Source organism: Chanodichthys erythropterus, chromosome 5 (assembly GCF_024489055.1).
Source record: "Chanodichthys erythropterus isolate Z2021 chromosome 5, ASM2448905v1, whole genome shotgun sequence".
Lineage (NCBI taxonomy): Eukaryota > Metazoa > Chordata > Actinopteri > Cypriniformes > Xenocyprididae > Chanodichthys > Chanodichthys erythropterus.
The window spans coordinates 31,358,864-31,383,829 of NC_090225.1; the positions used below are offsets into that span (position 1 = coordinate 31,358,864).

General features: G+C 42.4%; 1 protein-coding gene across 1 annotated transcript; it reads left to right on the forward strand.

Moving 5' to 3' along the window:
* The first annotated feature begins 2,042 nt into the window (after positions 1-2,042).
* Positions 2,043-9,580, forward strand: degs1 (delta(4)-desaturase, sphingolipid 1). The gene is made up of 3 exons (XM_067386897.1): positions 2,043-2,264; positions 5,294-6,036; positions 8,703-9,580. Exons 1-3 carry the CDS (start codon positions 2,183-2,185, stop codon positions 8,847-8,849), a joined length of 972 nt encoding a protein of 323 aa, XP_067242998.1. The 5' UTR covers positions 2,043-2,182; the 3' UTR covers positions 8,850-9,580.
* Positions 9,581-24,966: the final 15,386 nt, after the last annotated feature.

Consider the following 24,966-nt stretch of genomic DNA (forward strand, 5'->3'; position numbering starts at 1 on the left):
CAGCACCAAATTAATAAAGACGTAAGGCTATTTATTTTCAAACTTAAACATTTTTATATTTTAATTTGGACTGTAACATGCCCTCGATATTGTTTTAATATGTTCTGTTTCTTTATTGTTCAGTCACACCTTACAGTAAGGCTCCATTATTTAACATTAGATAATTCATTAGTTAACATAATCTGACAATGAAAAATACTTCTAAAGCATTTATTAATCTTAATTTTAACATTAAATAACACTTTATTAGAATCAAAAGTTGTAACTGTATTATTTAATGGACCTGAGATGCAAAAAAATGCAAAGTTGTATTTTTAAACTAACTTCAACAAAGAGCACTGTAAACACTGTAGAAACATCAGAAAGAGTTTTGTTCACTTGCACTCACTTATGTCTTTTCAGTGATTTTATGAAGCTTTTGCATTGATTATATTTTGCAGCCTGTGTGGTTTTTAATCAGCACATTATTGCATAATTTGTTTTCATTTTTTTGAGTAAAAATACTTCACATGACCTCAGTCACTTGCTGAATTTTATTATATATTTTTTGTACTATAGAATTTAATCTCATGACACATGAAGCCATACCAGCAAACAAGTTAAACTGCATTCCCTTTTTAATGATTAATAGAAGCCAACTAGTTTCATAACTATTTGACTACAGTATGTTATTGTGCGATTCTCTGGTTATTTATAGATTTAATCTTAGCCGTCAAATATTATGCAGTCTTATCCTAATCATTTCACAACATTTCTCAATAATAGTTTCTCAAAAAGTAACAACACAATAATAAGTCCAAAGTAGTTCTGGAGCTATTTTAATATAAAATATCTTACCTGTTTTCATCAATCGTGGCTACACCACTCCAGAGAGACAAATTACTGGAAGTGAGTTTAGCTCTATAGATAATAAAAGTGTACATGGTCAAATAAAAAGATAGTAAAAACAATTTGTGAACACATACATCAGTGCAACTGGATTTGTCAACTATTTACTGAGGATAAAAGTCTTTGAAAGAAAATAAATTCTGTTGAAATCAAAGAAAATAATTTCCAAGAAATTACAAGAAAAAAAAAAATCATGCTTTTGTAAATCAAGTTATGTGGTGTTGTATATTAAACTGTATGTTGTATCCTTTTTGTATTGTAACTGATTATTCAATAGAAAAAAAATAAAATAGGTTGATTTTATGACATACTAACCCTAACCATACTAAGAAGTATGAGATGAAAAGTATCAAATTATAACTTAAAAGTAATAATTACGGCAAAAAGTCAACATTATGACTTAAAAGTCATAATTATTAATTATGAAATAAGTGGAAATTGTCACAATAGTATGTCGATTTTTCTCATTTTCAACTTTTTATTGTCAAAATTACATAGATCTTAAAAGTACTTATGACAAAAACGTGAAAATTGTGACAATAGTATGTCAAATGTCAATGTATGACGTGTCACTTTTTATTGTCAAAATTACATAAAAAGTGTAAGTTATGTGGTGGGTGGTTGTATATTAAATTGTATTTTGTATCCTTTTTTTGTAATTAGCTGATTATTTAATAAAAACAATTCACACACAAAGAAAGTTTCAACATACTAAGTCATATTTATAAGATGAAAGTCAGAATTATGAGATGAAAAGTATGAAATTATGACTTTAAAAGTAATAATTATGACAAAAAGTCAACACTATGATTTAAAAGTAAATTGTGATATAATTATTTAAAACTTTTTATTGTCAAAATTGACATTTAAAGTTACAATTATGATTTAGTACATCATAATTTTGACTTTTTATGTCACAAATTTGAGATTTTACCGAAGCATTTTTTTTTTTTTTTTTTTTTTTTTTTTGTGGTACACATGGGAAAACAGGATACTGCTGAAAATGCCTCAGAAAACGGCACCATAACGGTTTTGTTAAAGTTGACGTAGCCAGAGCTGGCGTTCTCTTACGGGAAGAGAGGGAGTGACGCCCTCCGAAGACTCCGCCCCCTGAAGACTCCGCCCTCCGCGTCAGCGCCTAGAAATCGAAAGATCTTCTTGGTTCGGCAAGGAGGGTTGAGTGATAAAGGGAAGGATGTGGGACAGTCGCTGCTGTTAGACCCGCGAGAAATAACCGCTGCTCCGACATTCACCTCCCGTGCAGAAACACTGAAACAACCGAACCAGCGTAAATATGGGGAATCGCGTAGCTCGTGAGGATTTCGAGTGGGTTTATTCAGACCAGCCTCACGCAGACCGAAGGAAAGAGATTCTGGGTGAGTCCCATTTTCTCCGACACGATCACTGACTAGTAAAACATAAACTATATATCGCTTCTTGTTCACATTAGCGTGGTTTTGATCGTGTTTACTGATTGACGCGCTGTTTTAGCAGCAACTCGATTGTTTTGTGATGTAAAATGATCTCCTGAGAAAACTCAAACGGTTATTTGTCTTATTTTCCGTGCTGTAGTTGATGTGAAAGTTGTGTTTGTAATTAAAGAATCTGTATGTTTGAAGTGTTTGCTCTCTATAACTCATTATTATCGTGTGTGGAGATGAAATAAGAGCTCGACCGTTATGTGAGGGCCGCTCCCGACATGCTACACTACAGGAAATATATGCTTGGCCTCTATAATAACACGTTACTTGATAAATAAGGAATTTATTTAATTTATTTGTGTGATGTTTGTAGGGTAATCTTATTACACATGAAGCTGTGACAGCTAACTAATTAGTCAAACCGTGTCCTATTTTATGAAGATTATTAGCCGCTAACTGGTTTCATAAGCTGATGGTCACATGAGGAAAGTTAGCTAATGCTGTTTCTGACTCCATTCATTATGTTGGCTTTAGATCATGACTCTGTCTGTCAATCAAACCCCTCGCTGTTAAAACTAATTCACACTTTCTCTTGTCAAGACAAACTTTTACCTAGTACTGAATGTAAACTAACATGATATACTGAAGGTAGAATATAGTCATATACACCTATAGGATGGCTTGAGGGAGAGTAAATCATGGGATAATTTTCATTTTTGGGTGAACTATCCCTTTAATAGCCAATTCATGAAGGCCTGCTGTTGCTAATTCATGATTTATTCATCATGCACTCACACACACACACACACACACACACACACACACACACACACACACACACACACACACACACACACACACACACACACACACACACACTGATCTGGTAAATGATTCTGTAGCTTTTTAATTGTAGGGTACAACGAGTCCTTAAGGCACACCTAAAGGAAAATGTGCCGCTCACTACTCCCACTGCAGAACAATGTGTGTTTATTCAACCCTGATAGATCAACACATTTTTTCGAAAATTAAGTCATAAAAGTGGTATAAATCCTATAGCTATACGAGGTGATGCCTACCAATCCTGTATTAATACAAATGATCCCATAATCATTTAATATAGATTTACCCATTATTATTACGCAATATAATTAATATAATATTTTGCAATATGATTGTTTCTTTACAATTATGGTCATTATCTTAGTTGGACACCCAACTTAATAAATGATCTTAACCTTCTGAATCTTATCTTATGTCAATAAATGGAAAAGTCATCCAGCTATTTATTATCATGTCAATTATTGTGCCTTTAGCCCCAACTATCATACTTTTACATATTCTTCCTTTATTGAAAAACTGTTCATTTAATTACTTTGAACAAAACTGAAAATTATTAACACTCAATTCAATTATATTCAGTAATTTCATTGATTCTGATTTGCTGCATAAATATAGTAAAAATATAATATTGGAAAAAAACTGCCCAAAATTGAGTCACCCCTTGTTTACACTGCATGTGTCTGTGGCGCGTTACGGCGCCTCACCTATATTTGACAGATGCTGCGTCCATGACGCACACCTCAAATACAAAATAAAGTCAAAATAATCACCCTGTGTAAACTCCTGCTCATATTTCACATCACTAGTAGGCCAGAAACTGACAACAACAGATTCGACGTTGAAAAACTTCAAAATGTTTTGTTGTCCATAACTGGACTTTTAAGTGTATTAACTTCATCTGTAGGCTACAGCAAAATAAACTGGTCGCACGTCTTCACGTGATGCGAATTCGCAGGTCAGAGTTCACCAAACTTTAACTTTGGAACGCAGCGAAATGCGAAAAAATTGTTTTTGCATGAGCTTGCGTTTCCGGTCTGACACATTCACATGTGTTTGAATGGAAGTCAGTGGAACGAAAAGTGCAGTGTAACCGCCCTTTAAATAAGGGGCACACTGTGAACAGTACTTAGTACCTGGTACATTTTTAGTATCACCTCGGTTAAGGTTCCAAGTGAGCCGTACCGATACTAAAATGTGACGTGTAAACACTGCAGACCACTGATTGGTCTGAGAGAATCGTCACTTCCTTCGTCACTTGCATCATTAGATTTGTGATGCGAGACGCTAAACCCGCTAGATTTAAATAGTCAGCAACAGCCACCGCATTTGTTGGCACAGCTGTTTTTAACGACTTTGAAGTGGTACTAAACTGAAGTGGAAACCGAGCCAAGTCGCGCCAAGCCGAGTCATACCACACAGTGGAAAAAACGCTTATAGATTCTGGCACATGATGCAAACACCATTTATGACTGAAGAATAAAGCTGCATAATAAAATTTAACATATTACTATAATTTTAAGTGAAACCCACTTGGCTAAATATTCAGTGTGATTATTTCTCCTGCTCATTCTCATTGGTGTCTAGATGCTAATGGAGATCTGCACACAACACACAGTACTGTTCAAACAACACATCGTCCTCCCTGTGAGATTGACTCTTCATGCGAATTCATGTTTGTCTGCGTTGGGGATGTTCCTTCCAGTATGCATACTTGTGCTGACATGTAGCCCGGTTATTGCTAACAGTGCAGCATGCTTGATCCAGACATGTCTAGGACTGTCAGTACTTCTGCCATACTACTTGATGTCATATAAACACTGGAATATCCTAGCGCCCTCACCTCAGAGCCGTCATGGCTTGCATTATCAAATGCATTAGATGAAAATTGCACACATTTAAATTCTAATGTGTGTTTTGAATTGTGTTTTCTTGGGAGCTTTAGGCAAATGACATAGGCTTCAGGTTTTACCATATAAAGCATACTAACAAGATGAGTCGATGTCAGAGACCAGAGACACACGAGCCACTGTTCCAGATCCTGTTGGTGTCGAGTTGCATTATGGATATAGACATAATTTGAATGAACTTATCTTCCACATCAGTCTGTTTCAGTTTAACAATTTGTTGTCTTTTTTTGGCAGCTAAATACCCAGAGATCAAGTCTCTGATGGGACCTGACCCCAGACTGAAATGGATAGTCTGTATGATGGTTGCCGTTCAGTTTTTGGCCTTCTTTTTGGTGAAGGACTTGCCCTGGAAATGGGTCTTGTTCTGGACATATGGATTTGGGAGTTGCATAAACCATTCAATGACACTAGCAATTCACGAGATCTCTCACAATACCGCTTTCGGCAACAACCGCGCCAAATGGAACCGCTGGTTTGCCATTTTTGCCAATCTGCCCATTGGGTTGCCTTACTCAGCATCGTTTAAACGCTACCACCTGGACCACCATCGCTACTTAGGTGGAGATGGCGTAGACGTTGACATCCCCACTGACTTCGAGGGGTGGTTCTTTTGCACCCGTTTGCGCAAACTCATCTGGATAATGTTCCAGCCGCTGTTCTACGCCATCCGTCCCCTCTACATCAACCCCAAACCCATCAGTCAACTAGAGATCATTAACACGGCCGTACAGCTCGCGTTCAACGCTCTTCTCTATTGGGTCTGGGGTGCCAAGCCCTTGGTCTATATGCTGATGGGCTCCTTGTTAGGAATGGGTCTCCATCCCATCTCAGGACACTTCATTGCAGAGCATTACATGTTCCTCAAAGGCCATGAGACCTACTCTTACTATGGATCCCTCAACCTGCTGACTTTCAACGTCGGGTACCACAACGAGCACCATGACTTCCCTAGCATTCCAGGACGCCGACTGCCGATGGTAAGAGGAGTTATTCCGCTTCATGTTTGCAAAGCCAGATCAGTCCATTTCAGTAGTTAAATAATTATTTGTTGAAACTTTTTGATGACCCCCAAGTGTGAAAATCCCCTTATGAGAGAGCCTTTTTTTCTAAAATATAATGGTAGCTAAATGTTTATTAATTATGAAGATCCATTTATACTATGAGCAACATTCAATCCAAAAATTAAATGGTCTATAATTTGTATAAAATCATAAATAGTTTATCGATACCTGAAAATCCATCCTTATTTAACCATTTTTAAAATGCCCTAAAGAACATTGAATAGAAAACTTGCTGTTGTTCTTGCAAACACTTAAAGTTGAGTTTGGAAATGGCCAAACAGCCTGGAGCTAAAGCAAATAAAATAGCCACTGCACACGTCAATAGAAGCGGAGCTGAAGTCAAACTGGTGCTTCAGTAAGTTGGAGAAGCACTGAAGGCCTGCTGACTTGTCTTGACTCACCTCAACCATGTTAAAACAGGCTAAAACAATTCTTGAATTCAAAATGATGTAGAACACACTACGAATGTTAAAGACGAAATAATGAATGGTAGGATACTTCCTCCTGTGCCAGCTTAATGTAGAAAGGCAAACTAGATGTGCAGATTTATGTCCCTGAAAAATGTAACACTGTGGCGCTATCAAAACATTAATTGTTCGAGCAAACCGACCAGCCCAACACTGCTGCTCAACCAGGGATCTGTTTTTCCAACTAGTGGCCAACCATTGGGGGAAGTCCTCAGGAAGTGTGTTGAAATGAACTTTTGCCCGTATGATTGACTGATTTGGACTGCCGCCCTGAATTTAATTCCTGTTATCATGAATATTACTAATAATATATTTCTAGTCGATGGGTAGTCATTAATTTAAACCACTATCCTGCAGAGTTCAGCTCCAAACCCAATTAAACACCTTAACCGGCTAATTAAGATCTTACTAAGGATACTAGAGACTTCCAGGCAGGTTGAGGCAAGTTGGAGCTAAACTCTACAGGACAGTGGTCCTCTAGGAGCAGGATTGGACACCCATGGTTTAAGCCATTAGTTGACTAGTCACACTTTTATGCAGAGCCCCAGACATCCCAGGTGGAAAAAAGTACACTTCTATAACATACTTAAAGTGCTCTTTTTTTTGCACACAATTTTTGTACTTAATATACTAAAAATTCTTCTTTATTAAGATCATCTTAAGAACATCTAAGTGTACTCAACTGTGCTATTTTGAGACAGCATGAATTTGAACTAAAATGTGCTTTAATGTACTCTGTATTTAAATAATATATTTAGTTACCACTTGTAGTACACTATGGGTTCAAATGTACTGTAGAGCACTTTAAGTACATTATAGAAGTGTACATTTTTTTTTCACCTGGGATAACATGGAGGAAAAAATAGTAGGCTAAATCGATTTACCAATTTGTTGCCTCTATTTATAAACCATGCACATGATTTATTAATCAAGGGAACGAAAAAGTAAATTGTGCACATGATTTACATTTTTTTTCTTGCATGTCATGTACATTTTATGATTTTAATTGAATTACTTAGTTTTTTTTTTTTAACTTTAGTTAAACACAACAAACGGCTGGTAGGGACTACAACAAGCTTCTTCCTGGGTCGGTGACATCACTAACTCTAAAATTTACATAAACCCCGCCCCCGAGAACACAACAAAGGGGGTGTGGCCATGTTGGGCTGCTTTAGAGAAGAGGAAGAGTTGTTGTAGTCGAGTGTTGTTGTCATGCCGTCATTTTACACCAAACGAGGGTCAATTCAACACAAAAGATGAACATGACGGCACATGCTAGTGGATGAGTTGAATCAACTCCACAGCAACTACATCAATTTATCCACTAACCATTCAGAAACGTCTAAAAGTTGTAACTTCTTCCTGAGTCTCTCCATCAGTGTCGACTCCGGTTTGAACAATGTAAGGCTGAACACTTTCGTCATTTTGGCTGTGTGAGATTCTCCAGCTTTGTTGTTGTTGAGCTGTTAAAGCTCCGCCCTCTTCTGGAAAGCAGAGCTCATTTGCATTTAAAGGGACACACACAAAAACAGCGTGTTTTTGCTCACATCCAAATAGAGGCAAATTTGACGAGCTATAATAAATGATCTGTGGGGGATTTTACATCTTGTGAAAGGGGCATAATATGACCCCTTTAAATATATACTTGGGGCATCAGAAAGTGGGTTGAGAAAGAATTTTACATGTAACTTTGCTAACATTGTTCTGCATTACAGAGAAATAATAAACCACAATAATGAGCCTTGACATATAAATAATCTTTACTTATGGCAAAAGTAATGATTATGTGTTTGGAAAAAAACAGCAAGGAGACGTTTTGTTAGTTTTTGAGACTTTTTTGATTCTGTTAGAGATTGCTCTCAGTGGAGGTATTTATAGGATTCTTATCCGTAATTGTTGAGATAAGAATCACCAAACCGCTTTATTGACTAATGGACTAGTCTAGTCTGATGTGAAAGATTAACTAGTCTGTCCAGGTGAGCTCAAACTGAAAGACATGTAAAGAATGCAGTTAACCTTTCACATCAGAACATCAGCTACAGATGATGGTGAACCGCAGCCAATGCAACTCCCTAAAGCATTTCTTTGAACAGCGTGTCTCGTTCTTTCCTCCAGGTGAAGAAGATCGCAGCCGAGTACTACAAAGATCTTCCGTGTTACACGTCATGGGTGAAAGTGCTTTATGACTTTATCATGGACGATGAACTGAGTCCGTACTCCCGTGTGAAGAGACGACTGACAGGAGACATCAAACAAGAGTGACGCGTCTAACCAATCCCTGCTCACCCTCACCAGACCGCAGACTGTCTTGACCTTCACCTGACTGAGAGTGAAGAAGGTTGTAGTGATTTTTAGTCATAATTCCAGTCTCCGTGACAAAAGGAACGGCCACGCTATTGTTTTTTAGCAGGTGAATTTTAATTGTGAACCAAAACTTTTGAGCTTTTCTATTGCACATGGTCTAAAGAGATTCCGACTCTTTTATTATAGTTTAGTGGAATTTTCATGTTTTGCATTTCAATGCTAATGTTTCTAATTCCTGCGTGGCAGATTTTAAACATTGGGAGATTAAATAGGTCAGCAGTTCATGTAGCTCTACATGCTGATTCAGTGTTTTCTGCTTATCTGTCTGCTCTCCTGTCATGATAAATAAATGAATAACGCTGACAGAGCTCACCAATACAATATATATAATGTTCTTGTTGTTAAGTTAATGCATCATATTACAATAACTATAGATCTGCACCATCAGATTATGGTCCAGTCCCTGTAATAATGTTACTCATCTCTTATTAATAGACGCCACTGTCAGGCGGTTTGGTGTTCAGACCTGTGTGTCCGTGTCTCCATTATAGTATATTATTTCAATATAACAAGAACATTGTGGCACACAGTGAAGAACAGAGCTGTCTGACAACATTTGTATGTTTTATATACATCGAAAGAACTGAAAAGCCTTAATAAATTTGAGCTGGTGTCTAATGATTATTGTTTTCCTGTTAATCTAATTATTTATACACAAACACACACACACACACACACACACACACACACACACACACACACACACACACACACACACACACACACACACACACACACACACACACACACACACACACACACACACACACAAAATAAGGTTCCAACATTGGTTAACTGCAATAGTTAACCTGAACTAACAATGGAAAAACAAATAGTTAATATTTAATTATTTCCTTATACATTATTAAAACTCAAAATTAAATTTATTGGACCTGAGCTGATATGAACTAATAATGAAGTTGTATTTTAATTATTGTTTACAAAGACTAATACTGTAACGTATTGTTCATTGTTAGTTAATGCTAATTAATGCATTGAGTAATGAGTAATGGATTTTTGTAAAGTGCTACATTATACATTAACAAGTTTGGGATCTGTAAGATTTTTTTAATGGTTTTGAAAGAAGTCTTCTGCTCACCAAAGCTGCGTTTATTTGATCAAAAATACAGTAAAAACAGTGTAATTTATTCCTGTGATCAAAGCTGAATTTTCAGCATCATTACTCCAGTCTTCAGTGTCACATGATCCTTCAGAAATCATTCTGATATGCTGATTTGATGCTCAAGAAACATTTATGATTATTATCAGTGTTAAAAACTTAAAATCTAAGGGCTTACTTCAAGTAAATATATTAGATCATTGAGGTTCAGTTAGGGAGTCCATGCATTGCATTGTATTGTATTTAAAAGACAAAGAGACAGTAATGCATGACTAAATGACTCACTGAGTGATGATTCAAATAATAATTAATCTGTTGGTCAGAAGCTGATTAGATATGCAGTGTTGCGAAAAGACTTGATAAAGTGAAATGACTTGTGTAAATCAGTGAGTGTGACAGTAGCTACAAGACCTTCTGAACATAATATAAGCAGTAGACTTGTATAGAAAGGAACATTTAAAAGATAAAAAAGCAGTAGGGAGAATCAATGAATTATGAATATTTACTGCCAGTGTGAGAATAATTTGTAATCATGTAATCAGTAAAAAATGAACTGTAGTCTGTATTTTAAAATGTAATATAATCTGATTACAAGTACATCATTTTTGGAATCTGATTACATAATCCAGATCGTAGTCTAGATTATGTAATACTCGTAGTCAGTTACTACCCAGCACTGATTGTGCATTTATTTCTTTACTGTCATTTTTCATCAGTTTAATGCATCCATTATGAAAAGTATTAATTTCTTTAAAAAAAAAGAAGAAAAAATCAAAACCCTACTGCCCCCAAGCTTTTGACCAGTAGTGTTTATACACACAAGAGCTTTCTCGAAACTCGAAGGATTTCTCAAAACTCAACACCTCAGGCCATGACAGATCATTCAGGAACAATCTGAACCATGTGATCTCAATCTGAAGCACTTCAGCAAAGTGTGCCGTACTAGAATCTAATGTATTTCCTGTTGAGTGTCTGTGATTGACAGTTTCAGTGTGACTTTAGTCAGTGTAAAAACAACAACAGGCAAAAAAACTATAAAACTAAAGTTCTACTATTTTAGAAAAGATACTCAAAAAAGGATTCAAAAGTGAGCTTGACAGCCTGTATAAATTGTTCATTTTCAAGAATTTCTGTAACGTATTAAACCAGAAATCATCTTCTCATGTAATGCTCCTGTCAAAACACATTCTCAGTCTTCCCTTCTTATATACACTTTATTGCATATATAACTTCATTAAATCTTTGATCATGTATAAATGTTGCTCTTCCATGAACTGAATCGTCCCTCATGCAGGACATGCAGCACAATGTTCAGGAGAAGATGTTTATCAGCGTCTTGTTTGTTGGACTGTTGTTCATCAACGCTTGTCATCTTGTGAGGGTATCCTTCAGTTCCCTTTCAGTCGGTCACGTTCGACGTACGTCAGTAGTGACCGACGAATTGGGATATCGCTAGAGAGCCCCTATCAGCTTCGAGAGAACTAAAACAAACAATGGAATTGGCGTGCGATATTTGCATAATGCGCACCTCCCCTAACAGGTGGATATAAAAAGGGGGACAGATGCAATCTCACTCTCTTTCGCTTCGGAGCCTACCTGGTGTCCTGCGGCTGTTTGAACTTCAAGCCTCTGAAGAAGTTTCGGCGCTTGTGTTGGTGTGACGACGCCTGCAGCGAGGTCGCGAGTTGGAGTGAGCCGGGTGGAAACATCTACTGTTTTCCCAGCGTTCCGCTGTAATTCCACTGGTTGGTCTGCGATTTGGTCTGGTTCCTCCTGTGTTTTTCTAAACACGTCGTGACGCTCCCTGTGTGTCTCGACACAAAAGAGCTGAAGTTTCCCCTTCTAAAAGAGCTTCACAGACAGACACTGCGTCTTTTTCAAGATGTCATTCTGTCTGTGCGTTTCTGGAGGCGGTCGTTTCCTATCCTCTCTGACGGCCACGATCACTTTCTCTCATGTCTGCTTAGCGTGCTGAGACTGTGTTTGTGGGTGGTCATATTTTCTTATGGAAATATGTCCACGTCGGCGCGTTGTTTGCTCGCCTTTCTCGTAAGGGCTTGAGCGCTCAGCGCGCCGTGTGCCGTCGAATTGCCGGCTGACAGCGCGCGTTGCCACGGCAACCCTGCGCGCTGTCTGGCGCTCTAGATGCACGGTCGAGACTCGGCTGCCTTTAATGAGGTGGAGTCCCCTCACTTATTCCCCGATCTAGTTATTTTTCTGAATCAGAAAAGTGCTACTTTGGTTAATAAGCCTGGGTGACCAGAGGATCACAGTGGGGCAATACCCGCCGAGTCATTCTCCGTGGGCCCCCCACTCCTCTAGTGCATCGCAAACATGTTGTGACTATGTTCGTGGGTGGATCATGTTTAGATACAACATGGCCACGTCGGTGCCCAGGGTGCCGTGTGTCGTCCAGTTGGGCGGCCACGTTCACTGTCCAACATCGCTGGTAGCTTCTGCATGTGTTGCTGGTCCTCCTTAAAATAAATATGGAGGACCTAACATCTTAGTCAGGGCTCCAGCAGAGGATCAGATGTCAACTGCTACATTGGAGAGAGTATTGTTGGGCTCTGAACATGAAGATGAGGCTGAGCGTCCCACGGTTGTGGTGTGCTCATGCCGAATCGGATTCAGACTTGGCAACCATGCTTTCCCGGGCCCCTGGGGGTGTCGTGCGACGCGTACTCGCCTTGCCCCGCCCCCTGGCTTAGCCCGGATGTGCATGAAAAAACTTGGCAGTTTGTGGCCTTTTTTGGCGTTAATATGGAACGCCAAGAGGGTCATAATCTGCACTACAAGTTTTTTCTCTCTCACTACCCCCTAGGGTGGGGTGGCAGTGCTACGGGCACACCACCTCTGCCCTGCATGAATCTTGGCCCCTGGCAAGTCTGCGGTAGGTCAAAGCACTCATTGCATGTGGGTAGTTCTGAGTCGGGGTTGAGCTACGCAGGATGCAAATCATAGCGCAGGTTCCTGGCCAGACAATGTCCACCATGGTGGTCCAGAAACACCCCTGGCGAGTCTTGCTGGGATGTGCCGTCGTCAAAGTGTGCTTTCTCGATGCGCTCATCTCACAAACTGGCCTTGAACCCAGCCCGCTCAACCCGCAGTCACCTGACTAGCGGGAGACGGTCCTGGAGATATGGCGACCTGGAGCTGACGTAAACGGTTCTTTCTCCCCCGGAGGAAGGCCGGGTGGAGAATTGGTCTGTTCCGCCGCTGGCTCTCCGGAGTCCAGCGGTACCCACTAAAAACTGTTTTCCGATCCTCTACGTCCCAAGAGTGTGGCTGGCGGTGTGCAGCGCCCCGCGTTGCTACTCTCAGCCCCCTCTCACCTCGCCAGCAGGTGTCAGTGTGTTAGTGCAGACCGCGCCCCGTGTGCCGTCTCCCATACGCACTGCTACCTCGCAGAGTCTGATCACACTCTGGGTCGCTACCACGCCGCCCGAGTCGGGTCCCCGTACTCTGGTTCGCTGCCCCACCCCCGGTACGTCTGTGGTGCGTTTGGTTCTGCTGGCTCGGTGTCTGGAGGCCTGGTTAGTGCCCCCAGCCCGTTCCGCTGGCTCATTCGTACTATCAGACTCGGCTATGCGATTCAGTTCGCCCGGTGTCCTCCGGCGTCCAGGGGTGTCCACTTCACTTAGGTGTCGTTGGACATTGCACCTGTTCTCCGAGTGGAGATTGCTGTCCTCCTGGTGAGGGATACAATCGAGCCGGTCCCTCCAGCCGATTTGAAGTCAGGTTCAGCCCTACTTCATTGTACCCTAAAGGGCGGTGGGCTATGGCCAATCCTGGATCTGCGCATCTTGAACCGGTACCTTCAGGCTGCCGTTTAAGGTGCTCATGCAGAAGCGCATTTTCGGGTGCGTCCGTCCTGGGGTTTGGTTTGCAGCATTCGACCTGAAGGATGCATACTTTCATGTCTCGATTCTGCGCTCGGGTCGAGCATGTCAGTACAAACTCCTACCCTTCTGGCTGGCCCTGTCGCTCCACGCCTTACACGGTTACGGAGGTGACCATTGTTCCCCTCAAGGAACAGGGCGTTCGCATTCTCGACTGCCTCGACGACTGGTTGTTCCTGGCCAGCTCGCGAAGCAGTTGTGCGTACACAGGGAGATGGTTTAGCTCACCTCAGCCTGTTGGGTCTTTGGGTCAGCTGGGACAAGAGCAAACTCGCCCCCGGGCAGAGGATCTCTTTTCTCAGTCTCGAGCTAGACTCGGTCGCCCGGATTGTGCGCCTCTCTGAGGAGCGCGTCCAGTCGGTGTTGAACTGCCTGAGTTCGCTCAAGCGCAGGACGGCGGCCCCACTGAAAGACTTCAGAGGCTCCTGGGGCATGTGGCATCTGCAGCCGCGTTCACGCCGCTCAGGTTGCTCCATATGAGGCCGCTTCAACACCGGCTCCGCGACTGGGTCCCGAGATGGCCGTGGCAGCGCAGCACGCTCCGTGTCCTCGTGACACGGAGCTGCCGCCCTACCCTCATCCGGTGGTCGGACCCTTTGTTCCTGCGGGCGGGAGTGCCCCTTGGACGCTGTGGTCCACACAGATGCCTCTACCACCGGATGGGGGGCCATGTACAATGGGCATGCGGTTTCGGGTCTTGGACGGGGCCTCGACTGCATTGGCATATCAATTGCCTCGAGTTGCTAGCAGTATGTCTTGCACTGGGCCGCTTCAAGGAGCTGCTGTCAGACATGCACGTACTGGTCCGCTCAGACAAGCACGGCGGCCGTTGCGTACATCTACCAACAGCTCCCGTCGCATATCGCAACTCGCCTGCCATCTCTTGCTATGGAGTCAGAAGCATTTGAGGTCGCTTCAGGCCACTCATGTCCCAGGTGTGCTTAACCGTGCAGCCTACGAGCTCTTACGGCAGCCTCCACTTGCGGGCAAGTGGCGGCTCCATCCCCAGGCGATCCAGCTGATCTGGCACTACTTCGGCGAGGCCCAGGTAGTCCTGTTGCCTCCCCAGGAACTGCCCTCGGCCAGTGGTTTTCCCTGACCGGCGAGTCGCTCGGCACGGATACCCTGGCACTCAGCTGGCCCCGGGGCCTACGCAATATGCGTTTTCCCCCAGTGAGCCTTCTCGCACAGCTCCTGTGCTAGGTCAGGGAGGATGAGGAGCAGGTCTTTTAGTGGCTCCATATTGGTCACTCGGACCCGGGTTTCGGACCTAATGCTCCTCACGACAGCCCCTCCTTGGCCGATTCCTCTGAGGAAGGACCTCCTGACTCAGAGATGGGGCTTCCTATGGCACCCGCGTCCCGACCTGTGGAACCTCCACGTGTGGTCCCTGGACGGGATGCGGAGGTTCTGGGTGATCTCCCGCAGGCGGTCGTAGACACCATCACTTCCGCTAGAGCTCCTTCACGAGGAGCCTCTATGCATTGAAGTGGAACCTATTCGTTGAATGGTGCTCCTCTCGCAAGACGAGAGGACCCCCGATCATGCTCGGTCAGATCTGTGCTTTCCTTCCTGCAAGAGGGCTTGGAGCGAAGACGGTCTCCCTCCACCCTCAAGGTGTATGTTGCCGCTTCGCTGCACATCTCCATGCAGTTGATGGCAAGCCCTGGGGAAACACGGTCTGATCATCAGGTTCCTGAGGGGGGCGAGGGGACTGAATCCTCCTCGCCCACCCTCCTTACCCTCTAGGGATCTCACCTTAGTTCTTAGCTAACTTCGGCGTCATCCCTTGAGCCTTTGCAATTAGTCGAGTTAAAAGTACTGTCTCTTAGACCGTCCTCCTGGTTGCATTGGCCTCATGTTAAGAGGGTAGGGGACCTGCACGCATTTTCGGTCGACGAATCGTGCCTGGAATTTGGGCCTGGGGATTCTCACGTCTTCCTGAGACCCCGGCCTGGATATGTGCCCAAGGTTCCTACCACTCCCTTCAGAGATCAGGTAGTGAACCTGCAAGCGCTGCCTTCGGAGGAGGCAGACCCAGCCCTAGCTTCGCTCTGTCCAGTTCGCGCCCTGCGTGTTTACGTGGATAGAACTTGAAGCTTAGGACCTCAGATCAGCTCTTTGTCTGTTACGGAGACCAGCATAAGGGAAAGGCTGTCTCCAAGCAGAGGATGGCCCACTGGTTAGTGGATGCCATCGCCCTGGCTTATGTTCCCAGGGCGTGCCTTGCCCGTTCGGGTTGAGAGCCCACTCCACCTGAGGAGTGGCCTCTTCCTGGGCGCTGGCTCATGGCGCCTCGCTGACAGATTGTAGAGCTGTGGGCTGGGCGACACCCAACATGTTTGCTAGGGTTTTTAGCTTACGTGTAAGCTGGTTCTTCCCGTGTACTCGCTTCCACCAGCCGGTAGACGCGTTGAACCTGTGCTCGTGTCGGCTTGCAATGCATCTTTTGACTCCAGTCGTGTTCCCCGTTCGGTGAACCCTGTCGAGTTCCTCCACCTCCACCTTCGGCTCGGGCATTGCGGAGTGTCTGATGCCAGACCAACATCCATCTTCGATGTTGTCTGTTGGTTGGGTTCCATATGTTGCAATCCCTCTACGTGAGTGATTCCATATGTGTATTGTCCACGGTTACTCCCTACGGTGAGCCCGTGTCTTTCCCTTAGCAGAGCTTCTGCTTTCTCCTGTCAGATGAGTCTCCCCCTACTCAGGTGGAGCCATCCCAGGGACTCATATGCGTTCTGCCCTGCGGGCCAGTCCATATGTTTTCCATGTAAATTCCTTCCCCTCTGGGTAGGTAGTGGTTTCCGCAGCGTTCCTTACGGGTTCGCTTCCCCAGTGTAGTCTAGTTTACTTAGTGGGTATATCGGAACAGCAGTAGACTTCCCGGCGTAAGCTCGCCCCCTTCTCCGTCCCCTTGGTGCGACGGGCGGCTAGAGCCTGCGCTGGGCACTGGAAGGGGTTTCGTAACTGTGGCGTTTTAGTTGGGATCCCAATTCGTCGGTCACTACTGACGTACGTTGAACGTGACCGACTGAAAGGGAACGTCTCGGTTACGTATGTAACCCTCGTTCCCTGAAGGAGGGAACGGAGACGTACGTCCCGTCGCCACGGTTTCTGTACCCTCGCTGCAGTGCGGACACCGGTTGTCTCCTCAGCGAAAAACAGAGTGCGATTGCATCTGCCCCCCTTTTTATATCCACCTGTTAGGGGAGGTGCGCATTATGCAATGCATTATCTGCTGTGCTACAATGAGCTCCGTTCATGGATATTTCATGCATTCTGTTCATACTGAACATGAAGGGTCACGTAATATGTTCATAAGTAAATTCAAGGAAATAAAGTCAGTAGCAATATGTATATATAGACCCCTTAATCGCCTACGTCATGGTGACGTCACCGCTCTAGCTGGAGGCAAAACATAAATAAGAATTCATAGCAGGTGCGCTAAAAGTTTGAGGTTTTGACTTTAAATGTCGTCCTGTTGTGTTTTTGGCTGCCAGAATAGAAGGAACAGGACTTAATATGTTCCTTGAGGTTCACTTATAATGTTAATAAAGTTTTTTTTGAACAAAAAAAACATGCGGAAAAACGATTATTTTCCACCTTCACTTTGACCCTCTGTCTGAAATCATCAGTTTTTAAGGCGCAGCTCCTTCAAGGCCTGTCAGTAAACAGCCACTGTTATGATTAGCTAATGTCATTGCATAGGAAACAATATCCGTGCCCACTCACTAAGTAAGTGTTTTGAAAACACATAAAAATGTAATTTACAAACAAAGCATTATTAAATGAATTTACTTATGGTTTGTGATGCAGCTGCTGTCAGATCCAATACAGTTGGCTGCTTCATCTTTCAACAAAAGATAAACAAAATGCTACTAGATCTACTCTGCCATTCAACTATTTTTCCTGGGAGATCCTCTTGCTGGCAGTTAAGGCACATTCAGTGGTGTTTCGCAGAGAAAGCACAGATAAGTGCAGCGACTCCCCCCTGGACGCTTTGGCATAAAAGAGCACATTTCCCTAAAAGAGAAAGCACAGGTGGTGTCTTTTTCAAGATGCCTTTCCATCCGTGTATGTCTGGATGCTGTCGTTTCCTGGCCTCATCTGACAGCCACGATCGGGCTGTGAGCATGCTAAGATGACATTTGTGGATGGTTCATTGTGAGAATATGACCATCTTGACATTGCAATCACGACTCTCCTTCCTCGTGAAGGGTGGAGTCCCCTCTTTTGCTACCCACTCCGGTCCATCTTCACTGCACAGGGTTAGCACTCAGGGCGATCTGAGGGTTACAGTGGGAGCTCTTCCTACTGTAGGATCAGAAGTCGATAGCTGCATTGGAGGAATCCAATCTTTGGTTTTTAAGGGAAATTAAACAATCTCAGGTGACCAACTGAAACCTGTGGAGTCGTATCTTCTGAAAGACCCTGGCATGTCTGGATTCACTCAGTTGAAAAAATGTTGTTTCTAGGGTCACTTTAGATCATTGGGGGTCAAATGGGCATCCTTCCTGTTAGTGTCATCAGCGTGACACACAGATATTTTTGAGTAAATAACCGATATTATATATTTTTGTATATTTTCAGTGAAGGGTATATGTTTCCACAGTAACAAAGGCCAACTTGTGCCATTCTAGATCATAGATAGTACAGAATGTCAGATGAGTTCAGGCACAGCAAAATAGTATGACAACATATGACCACTTTTTTATTTGAAGTTTAAAGTAAAATCATGCTTTGAAATAAGATAGTAAAATTAAATAGTCACTCAAGATACTTTTTTTCATGGGAGCAACACAGATGAACAGCTGATCTCTCTCTCTCTCCCTCGTTCTGAGTTACATTCGAGTTGTGAGGCTTCAAACACACAGACACCTTCACTTTTGGATTTTTAAAAAAATCTAATTAAATATATGCAGTTTATTTTAAAACATACAGATTTCTTAAAACATTGTTTCTCAAGGGCAAAAATGTTGCTTGAATCTTTTTTTGTATTATTGAAATCTAAGATGACCAAGTACAAGTTGTTGCTTTAAACTTTGAAACATGGAATTCTTATATGCATACATATAAATATTACTTTAGGTTAAATTCAGGCAAAATCATTTCCACCATAGGGTGTCAGATATTATCCCGATTCAGTAGACTTCTAGGAAGAATATTTGAATTTAATTAAAACTTTAAAGAATTAAAACAACTTTTCATTTTAAAAGATCATATGTAAGATTGTGCTTTGAAATAAATTTAGTACAGAAACATTCACTCTGGAAAGGAGTTAGTGGTCTTAACACATGCTGTGACAGAGGCTCAACCGTCGGACTCCACCCTCCCATCTCTCATTCACAATAGAGTTTATTCCTAGGAGGATCTGGGATGTTCTATTTATAATACAACTTAAACTATTTACTTTTTATTATCAAGAACTACTTCTTCAACTCTCTGAAAATGTAAGGTGTTTTCATATTTATATTTATTTATTTATTTATTTAGCTAAAACTAAACTATGTTTAATTTGTTTAAATATTTTTTAGCATCACGTTTGATGTTACACATTTATTTAGAATCATTTCATTTAAAATAGAGATAAGAACTAGCCTGAGGCGTCACAGGCTCTCTTTCTGAAAATGCGTGGTGATTTTTCTTAAGGAATTATTGAAAATGTTAGACAATGTGTGAGACCCCAACATTTTACACATACACTGATAAATAAAAATTATGCTTTAGGTTTTAAGTCAGATAATCAGTCTTCTAGGAAGATTTGACTTAAGACTTTTTAAAAGATTTTAGACTTCAACTTTATTCATCTTAAGGACATAAAAAAAAAGTAAGGACTGCTTTTTTCCCCTACTCTCTGAAAAATATGTGTTTGTGTTATAAATAAATGTTTAATACTAGAAACATGTTTAATACTGCTTTAGAAGCATGCTTAATTTTATACAATTTATTTATAAACTTTAAAAAGAAGTGAATGTTATTCAATGAACTTTTTGAAATATACTAAATATACTAAACACCATTTTTAGTAATCAACTGTTTGAATTACTGTGATGTTGGAGTTGATAGAAAAATAGTCATGTCTATGAAAGGTCTCCACAAAAACCTCTTATACTTTGACAAAGTTAAAATGAATATTCAACTACTTGATGAACCTCATTTTGTGTGTTTTATATTTCATAAGAATTTGTGAACCAATTTAATCCGAATATCATTGCGCTAGGAAATCTTTTCCTGGCTTTATTGTGTTGTTTTAAAGTTTCCTGTGAATATTGTAAATACACAATTCTTATTTTAACTTATTACTATTTTATGTCTCATTATTTTAACCACTAGCAAACCCACGCAGTAAAATCTGACCCCCTTTTAAATCTTGTGACTCAACCTATTTGGCTGATCGTTACAACCTCATTTTGTGTGTTTAATATCTCATAAGCATTTTTTTTTATTTAGCTAAACTATAATGAAATGGTCTCAGTAAATTTAGTAACAGTTTGCAATTGTGTATTATAATTTTATCACCAACTTCCTTAAAAGAACAGAATGATTGAAATGTGTGTAATCTATTTCATAAAACATGTTTATTCTTTTGATCCAACTGTTTCTAGACTATAATCGTTTGCGCAGACAGAGAGATGAGAGCGTCATAAAATGACCCTGAGCAAGCCGGAATGCGGATGCCATCACACCCTCAAATATGGCGTGTCAGAGTTCAAAAATGACCCTCGACCTTTAAAATAATCCGGCTGCCATTTGATCACCCAGGAGATGTCCTGACAGTTCATAGGTCAACATCGCTATTGAAAATATGCGGACAAAGGTCATATCGATCCCCGGAGAATCACCAACCATGTCAAAGGTCATTGGGGTGATACTACGGTCAACCACGGGTGGGGGAGGGGAACGTCGTGGGTAGCCCCAGAGGTCACTGGGGTCAGAGATGTCAAAGGTCATCATCAATCATTTTGACACAAGCACCAGGATATAAATACTCACATTCAGTGGTGTTTTGCCTAAAAGAGCAAGCACAGATAAGTGCAGCGATTCCCCCCGGACGCTTTGGCATAAAAGAGCACATTTCCCCAAAAGAGCAAACACAGGTGGTGAGTGTTTTTCTCAAAATGCCTTTTCGTCCGTGTCTTTCTGGATGCTGTTGTTTCCTGGCCTCGTCTGACAGCCACGATCGCTGTCTCATGATCGCATGCTGAGATGGTGTTTGTGGATGGTTCATGTCCTCAATGTGAGAGTATAACCATAGCGACATTGCAATCACGACTCTCCTTCCTCGTGAAGGGTGGAGTCCCCTCCGGTCCCTCTGCACCACACAGGACCATGGTGGTTAGCAATCAGGGTGATCTGAGGGTTACAGTGGGAGCTCTTCCACCGAGCCAGTCCCCTCTTTTGCCAGGCCTGTTGTGTCATTCGGGGCTCTGGATGAGGATCAGAAGTCGATAGCTGCATCGGAGGGTGGGCTAGAGTCCTGCGAGAATGAAGATCTTGCTGAGCTTCCCCCTCTTGTTTCGTCACTTAGGCGGAGTCTGACAGCCATGCTTTCCAGGGCATCGGGCTTGAGTGGAACCCTCTGCCCTGCCCGAGCACACGCGGCTGGATGATTGGTTCACGGGTGTGGGATGCGGTTCACAGCCGTGCCCTGCACCGGTGCCTTTTTTCCCGGAGGTGCATGAGGAGATCAAGAAGTAGTGGAAGGAATCTTTTACTGCCAAAAGCAGCTACATGTCCTCCTCCACCCTCACTACACTTGACGGTGGGGCCGCCAGAGGTATGTGGAGATTCCCCAGGTGTAGCATGCAACTAAAGTGCTGCCACCTTGAGGAACCGTCCGTGGTTCCTGTCCAAGGTTTGTAAGCTGACGGAAGCCCTGGCAGCTAAGTCTTACATCACCGCTGGACAGGCCGCCTCTGCCCTGCATGAGATGGCCATCCTGCAGATACATCAGGTCAAAACACTCAAAGAACTGCACCAGGGTAGTTCTGAGCTGGAGTTGATGCAGGAACTGCATACGGCGACAGCGTGGGACCTCAGCCATGCAATGTTCACCCTGGTGGTTCAGGAACTTCATCTTTGGCTGAACGCCTTCTCGATGCCCCCATCTGTGAAGGACTTTGCCCAGCAGTTTTCAGCAGTCCAGCAGACGGAGACCATCAAGTACATTCTACCCCAGCATGATACCACCACCACTAGACCGTCGAGGGCTGGCCCCCAGTCTGCTAGATTCCGAGGGCCTCCCCCTGTGGCTTCTACACCTGTTCTGGCACGGACAGAAGCAACACCTCCGCTGCAATGTTGAGCCTCCCGCAGGAAGGCGACACAGGCCATCTACCAGGCTGCCACTAAACCTTTAAAACGAACATTGAAGTGGCGCTGAGACGGAGAGCACAAAGATGGAGGGAGCTGCTCTTACCCAGGAGGTGGTGATCACACCACTCCTTCCCCCAGACGAGGGCCAGTCAGAGAATCTTTTGTTGCAAAAAAAAGTTTATTTCTGTTCTCGCCCTCAAGGAAAGGGCTTGCTCCATTAAGGGAAGTGGGCATCCGTATTCTCAACTATCTCAATGACTGGCTCATTCTAGCTCACTCTCAAGGTTTGTTGTGCGAACACAGTGACCTGGTGCTCTGGCACCTCAGCCATCTAGGGCTTTGGGTCACCTGGGAGAAGAGCAAGCTGTCCCCCGTGCAGATCATCTCTTTTCTCTGTATGGAGTTGGACTTACAAACAAGCTCACACAGTCAGTGTTAAATTGCCTGAATACGTTCAGGGGGAAGACAGCAGTTCTACTGAAACAATTTTTAGAGGCTCCTGGGGCATATGGCTTCTGCAGACATGGTTACACTCGGACTGATGCATACAAGACTGCTTCAGCACTGGTAGATGCTGAAAAATATTAAGCGATTTATTGTCTGGCTTTGAAGCTCCTGCCATGCGTTCTTAGCTTGTCACTTTGTTTCTGACTTGTTTGGCCCCAAAAATTACAGCTTGCCCCCCCCCCCCCCCACACACACACACACCTTATTTTTTTCTTCTGACCACAGATGATATAGATGATGACCATAGATATTTTCTTTTAAAGAATTCTCTGTTTAAGGACTACAACAAACGGCTGGTAGGGACTACAACAAGCTCCTTCTTGGGTTGGTGACATCACTAACCCTAAAATTTACATAAACCCCACCCCCGAGAACACACAACAAAGGGGGTGAGGCCATGTTACTGTATTACAGTACGTAAGAAAAATGCAATAGCATGTCATAAATGCAAGATGCCAACATGACAAATTATAACCTTAATTACTCTAAACCAGTGGTTCTCAAACTTTTTTCCCAGTGGGCCGCACAATGGTCCAAGTGCAAGTCTCACGGTCCGCATATAATTTACATATGACGTCACCAATGCAAACCAATCAGATTTAATGTTATGGTATTAGCAAATACTATTATTATACCAAGATGTTGCACACAATAAATAACAAATAAAAACTAACTTACTGACATTAGCTTTACAATAATTATCAGTAATGCTCAATGAACACACAAACTGTACATAAAATCACTTTAAGTAGCTATTTAATTCTGTATGACTCTCTTCAACAGCATCGCAATAGTCACCAAACAATCACATAAACGCCTTAATAATGCTAAAAATGTTACTCAGCTCTTTTTAAAACAACACTGAGCGCACTGTAGGCTAATTACAATCTCTGACGATATCAAGCTTTCTGTCATGTCGCAATCCCTCGCGCAGCATCGGATCCGCGAGTGCGCGCAGAGTTGGGCTCATTCCAGCCGCGGTGCGCTGATGCGGTTATTTTACTGATTTAAAATACATCAAACAAACACATCAAATTCACAGTTCAGTCTTTTGAAATTGTGGTTTTGCTTGTCAAGTACTTTAATACAGAGCAAACAGGAAGGCCCATATAGCTCATTAACAGCAAACTGATTCTTCCATTCTTCTTACCTTTACTGCTGATGCTGCGACTCTTCTTGTATGCATGTGTTACTTCATTTTATGTTCCACATTTAGTTTTTCTCCTTTAATAACAAATTTGACCATTTCGAGGCTTAAATTTACAAAATTAATGGCTCCTAAGCGCGCACTTGTGTTTGTTTCGTTAACTGAGTGTTTGCGTCATTAGCCTTCATTGCCTGATGTCTGAAAATAATAAATGCTCACCAAAATTATTTGATATGACAAATAAAGCATTATAGCTCATTTATATTTATTTAATTAACTTTAGTTTAAATTTTAAAACAAAAATAAATTATGCTATAATTTTTTTAATTATTAATATTGTGGTCGGCATATCGCGGGCCGCATTTACATTCGTGACGGGCCGCAGGTTGAGAACCACTGCTCCACACCCATTCAAACGCTTACTGCGGTGAAGTGTCGCGTCGCGCGACTCGCGCCCAAATACGTCAAAAGTATACACTCACTGGATGTCATGGCAACTGAATAACGGAGGAAAACCTTAAATATCTCGCCTTCGCTTTAATTTTGGAGCATCTCCAAAAGTAGGAGTTATCAAAGTAGGAAATCCAGACATTTAATCCCTTATACACAATTACTGCTGTTGAAATACGAAATGGAGGCGGGTCCGGATTTAATCCCCTCCGGGTCCGGATCCGGACCGGAGTCCGGACTTTGAGAAGTGCTGCTCTAAACTATACCTGTTCTAGCTTCATGCAGCATATATTCTCTGGCTCTGGCAATTTATGAAAATGCTAATCAATGACTTTATGATAGTTAAGTCCACATCAGCTACATAAATTAATCAACTAACCATTCAGAAACATACTGTTGTATTCTACATGTTGTCACTTCTTCTGGAGTGTCTGCATCATTGTCAGACTCTGGTTTGACCATAAAAGGCTGACATTTGCAGTGAGTCTGCGTGAGATGCTAACGCAAGCTCTTGAAACTCCGCCCTCTTCTTGGGAGCAGCAGCTCATTTGCATTTAAAGGGACACACAC

What these genes read in the sequence shown, in the direction of transcription:
- degs1 (XM_067386897.1), top strand. Translation starts at nt 2,183, where the DNA reads ATGGGGAATCGCGTAGCTCGTGAGGATTTCGAGTGGGTTTATTCAGAC. An exon ending in CCGAAGGAAAGAGATTCTGG is followed by an intron (nt 2,265 to 5,293) that starts GTGAGTCCCATT and finishes TTTTTTTGGCAG; the next exon opens with CTAAATACCCAGAGATCAAG. An exon ending in CAGGACGCCGACTGCCGATG is followed by an intron (nt 6,037 to 8,702) that starts GTAAGAGGAGTT and finishes TCTTTCCTCCAG; the next exon opens with GTGAAGAAGATCGCAGCCGA.